Genomic DNA, 5,526 nt, shown 5'->3' on the forward strand with positions numbered 1-5,526 from the left:
ATGTATCATGGAATCATGCCTCTTTTGGTTATTGAAGATAACATTTCCTAATGAAACATCTTAGGTGAGTTTTTAATCATATGAGATATTTTTGGGTAACGCACGTATTAGGAAGAATTACGCATATGGTCCATAGACTCAACACTGTCAATGCATACATTTCGTTGTCATGGATAATTCTTGTATCGTTAAGTACGACAAGACGAATCTTGATACAGTAATAGTTAACTCCATAAACAATGTTTGCAACTTATATATACAAACTATTACAATCTCAAGCCCTTGGACGACCTTAAGCTGTTATAAAAGGAAAAGAAAGACACACTCTTGACACCAAAAAATACAAAGAGAAATCTGCTGTACATACTAATTAAGAGAACAATCAACCAGACCAATCGACATAGAAAACAGTTATTAACGACCATTAGAGATGCTATAAAACTTATAAAGCAAATATAATAATAATAATAATAATAATAATAATAATAATAATAATAAATTTTTGAACAGCCAACAAGTCTTCCAGATATAGTACTGACTAAATTCACCACATCAGGATACACTCGTCTTACGATCATGAAAAACCCTCACCAAAGGCCAACACCTTTAAACTACTGAAAGTCACATACTCGCAAAGTCTTCAATCATCACCTTAGTGCCTATGAAACTAAATGTTGGAGACATGAATCGAATCTGAGTCATATGAAACATCAAGTCTCTCACCACTAGCTTAAAATAGAGGAGCAAATAAATTGGTTAACCGACCCGACCAGAAAATCGAACCAAAACTGAACTGGTTTGAAACCGATTATGTAAAACCGGTTTGGAACCAATTGAACCATAGATTCGAAACCTGTTTATAATTTTTTTTTCACCAAAATCAGTTCTAACCCGGTTAACCAAACTGAAACCGGCCAAAAGCCGAACAAAAAACGATCATAACTTGTTAAAAAAAACCAGTTTCAACCTTTACCGAAATCAATCAAAAACTGATTTTAACTTTTGTTAATTAAACTAAACTAATTTCAACCCTAAACGATTATATATTTTAAACCGATTTATGCATCTCAACCTTAAAACAATGAAATTTTATAATGTGATAAAATCAATCAATCAATGAATATTCTAAATTACATTAGGTATCCATTAACCAACAACATAATTAATAATAATCCATCATCCAAAAAGAAACACCCAATCAAATCAAGGTCCTAGAACCTTCCAATTCCAATAACCACCACCACCACCACCACCAATTATTCATTCTATTCTTTAACCCTACATTTCCGCCACCACCTAACCTAACCCATCCCCACCATCTATATCTCTCCACCCTTTATCACCACCACCTCACCTCACCTCACCACCTCCTCCGTTTTCTCTTCTCTTCTCTTCTCATAATAATAATATTATTATTATTAACCCACCGGAAAAAGAAAGAAAGAAAGAAAGAAAACGAGACCATGGCCGAGGAGCAACAAAAATGGCAACAACCACCCTCCACCCACGTCCTCTGCGCCAACAACTGCGGCTTCTTCGGCAGCCCCACCACCCTCAACCTCTGCTCCAAATGCTACAAACACCATCAACCCACCAACCCGCTTACGTCATCACCACCGGAATCTTCCAATTCCGTCGTCTCCACCGCAATTCAGCCTTCCGTGTTTCTGGATCCGTCAACATCCGTCACGGCCGAGGTGGGTTTGCAAGCTCCTGCCGTGGATCAACCGAACCGATGTGGGTGTTGTCGGAAACGGGTCGGGTTGACGGGGTTTACGTGTAAATGTGGGGTGACGTATTGTGGGGTCCATAGGTACCCTGAGAAGCATGAGTGTTCGTTTGATTTCAAGACGGTGGGTAAGGAGATGATTAAGAAGGAGAATCCGGTGGTGAAGGCGGCCAAGCTGGATAAGATTTGATGGCCGGAAATTTGGTGGTGGTTCATCGGAAAGTTGACTTTTGGTCAAAATTGGGGAGCTGGGGTATGATTTGATTTAATTGGGTCGGGTCGGGGCTCTGGTGGTTGTTTTTAAATTGTCTTAAGCAATGTGAAAAGTTTGAATCAATGTGTAGGTTGTATTTTAGTTTGTATTTTTTATTGTTATGGAAAACAAAAAAAGATTTAATGTTAATGGTACGTTGTTTCAATGTTTATTTTGTGTTTTTAACATCAAATTTTTTGGTATTAAAGAAAAATGATAACTCTTAACAATTTACTTGTTCTCAATTTCCCAATTTTCTAGAATTAGTAGTCATTTCAACATCCTATATTTTCCTATCTTAAGGGATAGTAGTGGAATAACTTCTTCATCTTCATCGTAACTTGTAAATTCCACAAATAGCAAAGTTATGGTAGAGTTTAAGAAGGACGGCTCGATAGTAGTTTTGCATCAAGCCTTGGACATAAGACACATAACACTTAACCATCCTGACACCAGCTAATTGGTGCGTGTTCCTTTGTCTTTCGGCCATCAACTCCACCACATGATGTCTGATTAACCTTCCGTCGCTTTTAACTTTATTCTCACAAAAATAGTAAAATAACATCAAAACTAGTGTACTTTCACTTTTATCATATGAGCGCAGCACACCAGGACGTTAGTAGTGGAATAACTTGATAACCATAAAGGTTTGTTTGCGTTGGCATACCGGAATGTAGTAGTTTAGTTGGTTTTGTGGGGAGTATTGAAACCATGGAGCATCTTGTATGGCCTCGCACAATACGTATGGCACATTATCTCACAATGGTGTAAGATTCCGCCAATTATGTCTCTCGGATACAAGGTTTGCTAGATATGTATAATACTATTTGCTTCTAAAGAAGGCGAACATTTTTTTTGCTATAACGTTGATCACTTTTAGGAGTTTGTGTGGAAGGGCTGAAAGTGGTACATGATAGGTTTGTGGATTGTCTAGGTGACTTGGTGCAAAAGATCAAAGTAGTTAGCTTCTTAAGGGTGTGAAATAGATCGAGGCTCATTAGTGTACCGCGGGAAGAAATTATTTTTGAAAGAATTTTTATTTATTTCTTTTTACGTATTTAAACTGTAACTACAATCGGTAAATAAAAAATTGCTAATAGAATTATTCAAGAAAAAAAAAGATTGTGAATTACAAAAGGGGGAATTGTTGTTAAAATAATATTTTAGTGGATAAAATTATTTGTTTAACGAGATATTAATTTAAGAATTTGATTTATTCAATTAAAATATGAAAGAGAAAAATAAGTTTCAAGAAAATAACTAATTTGGTAAATAGTTTTTAAACGACACTAAATTGGTAAATACATTTTCTAAGTATACCACTTTGGTAAAAAAACTCTTGTGGAGCTTTTCTTGATGGTTTGTGGTGGTGCTAGCTTCTATCTGGTTTATGAAATTTCTGAAAAAAGGAAATTATTCGTTAACCTAATTTTAGTATATAAAAGTCATATAAGTTTCTTAATCTAACTTTCACTACAAGAAAACTGTTCTGACACGACCACCCCTATACCGACCACAATTGTGGTTGCTATAGAACATCTATACCGACCACATGTGGTCAGGATAGGGTTTGACCAGATTTCACTTATGACCAACCTTTTACCGACCACATGTGGTCAGGATAGATTTAGCGGGAATTTTGGCGCCTCGTGAAAATTTATCCCGACCACATGTGGTCGGGAAAAAGTAAATCTCTTTTATTTTTGATTTTTTTTAATATTTTGCAGGATAAAAATGTTATCACAACACCTATACTAACCACATGTGGTCGGGATAGAGTTGATAATTTTTTTTTCTTTAACTTTATTAGCTATGGAACAGGATGATGTAGTTTGGGTAACCCTCTACTGACCACATGTGGTCGGTATAGGTTGGCTTAATTTCAATTATTTTTTTAATTTAAGTTAGCGGAAACACTATATTTTTTGGCGCAAACTGGAAACCTTTTCCCGACCACATGTGGTGTAACATCTGCCCCGATCCGACCCGACCCAGGTACCCGTTTCTCTGACCCGATCTCTTTCTTTTATGATTTAATATTTATTTATACTTATATTTTACTTTTAATAATAATATATATTTTCCTTCCCGCCTCTCTCTCTCTTTCTTTCCGCCGTCCCGTCCCTCTTCCTTCTCTCTTTCCGCCTTCTTTTCCCTCTTGTCGCCGTCCCGCCCTTAAGCCTTGTTTCCCTCTTTTTCTTCTAACTCTTTGCTTGTCCTTTGTTCCTTCCCGCCTAAGGTTGTCTGCGCAGCTCCACGCGCCAGACTCCTTACAAGGAAGCCTGCGTGAAGACCACCTGTTACAGCGATACGCGAGACGAACTCTTCTCGCAGCGCGCTAAGAATTGTAATTCTTCTCGCAGCGCGCTAAGAACGGTAGTTCTTCCCGCGACGCGCTAAGGATTTGTAGTTCTTCTCGCAGCGCGCTAAGAATCGTAGTTCATCCCTCGACGCGCGAAGAATTATAGTTCTTCCCGCGGCGCGCTAGGAATTTTAGTTCCTCCCGCGGCGCGCTAAGAAATGTGATTCTTCCCGCGGCGCGCCTTAGCCTTCTCGCGCTAAACCCTTTGAGTTTTCTTCTGTTTAATCTAGCCGTTTGCTTTTGTGATGTCTTATCTTCTGTGCTGTTGACCTGACCTATCTTACGTCTGAAAAGTTACTTTCGGCGCAGCATGCGCACCAACCCCATTGGTTGGCAGAAAAAGTGACTGACATAATCTTTTGAGATCCGCTTTTCCATGCTTGACCAGTACCTTTATCTGACCCGCCCATGCCTGTTACTGTTCCCTGTCAGCTTTCTCTTGTCCCCTGCAGCTGCCATATCTTTTGATATCTTTTGCTTTTGGAATCTTTTGCTTTTTGAGATCTTTTCCCCTTTTTCTAGGGATTGTGTTCCCTAGGGTTTCTCTATAAATAATAATATTATTTTCCTAACACATCACACACAAACACTTAATCTCTCCTATTCTCTCTTGCTCCTTGCTCTCTCTGCCGTCCTCCTCTCTGCCTCCGTCTTCCTCTCTGTTCTGCCCTGCTTTTCCGGTAATATATATTATATATAATAATTTACTTATTAATTATGCTAACTTATATCAAGACTTAAAACAAATCATTAAAACAATAATCTTATTTATAGGTTAACTTGTACTTGTTTAAAGTTGGTTCTTGCATTATCTTTCACCGCATCTTTATCAAGTGAGTAATCTCGTACCTAATCCCTTTTTATTTTTAATGTTTTGGGATGTTCATGTGTTCGTACAAACTTAGATTTTTAAACTTGTTTATGAACTTTAGTCGCGCAGTATCCCATGTGTTGAGGACGTTTACTTGGCTGTTTATTTGTATGTGTGTATCATTAACCGCTTTGTTCGGCCTATTCCGAAGTTTTCATGGATCCATTAGATGAACACGGGAGACCTATCGTTTACGGTTTTCTTTGTTTACACTTGCACAGATGTTTTCTCGTTTTTGTGCTCATTTGGGAGCACGGATTGAACTATGAACTATGAGCTATGATCTATTTAGGCTTGATCACAATCTGATT

The 5,526-nt window shown here is 37.9% G+C and overlaps 1 protein-coding gene across 1 annotated transcript; it reads left to right on the forward strand.

Annotated features, from left to right (window-relative positions):
• The first annotated feature begins 1,252 nt into the window (after positions 1 to 1,252).
• Positions 1,253 to 2,111, forward strand: LOC143572650 (zinc finger A20 and AN1 domain-containing stress-associated protein 5-like). Its single transcript, XM_077057743.1, has one exon. It carries the CDS (start codon positions 1,464 to 1,466, stop codon positions 1,917 to 1,919), a length of 456 nt encoding a protein of 151 aa, XP_076913858.1. The 5' UTR covers positions 1,253 to 1,463; the 3' UTR covers positions 1,920 to 2,111.
• Positions 2,112 to 5,526: the final 3,415 nt, after the last annotated feature.

Source organism: Bidens hawaiensis, unplaced genomic scaffold, assembly GCF_021521415.1.
Source record: "Bidens hawaiensis isolate Kalapana, Puna unplaced genomic scaffold, B.hawaiensis_p1.1 tig00025984_1, whole genome shotgun sequence".
NCBI lineage: Eukaryota > Viridiplantae > Streptophyta > Magnoliopsida > Asterales > Asteraceae > Bidens > Bidens hawaiensis.

Coding starts and splice junctions, on each gene's coding strand:
- LOC143572650 (XM_077057743.1), top strand. CDS start 1,464: ATGGCCGAGGAGCAACAAAAATGGCAACAACCACCCTCCACCCACGTC.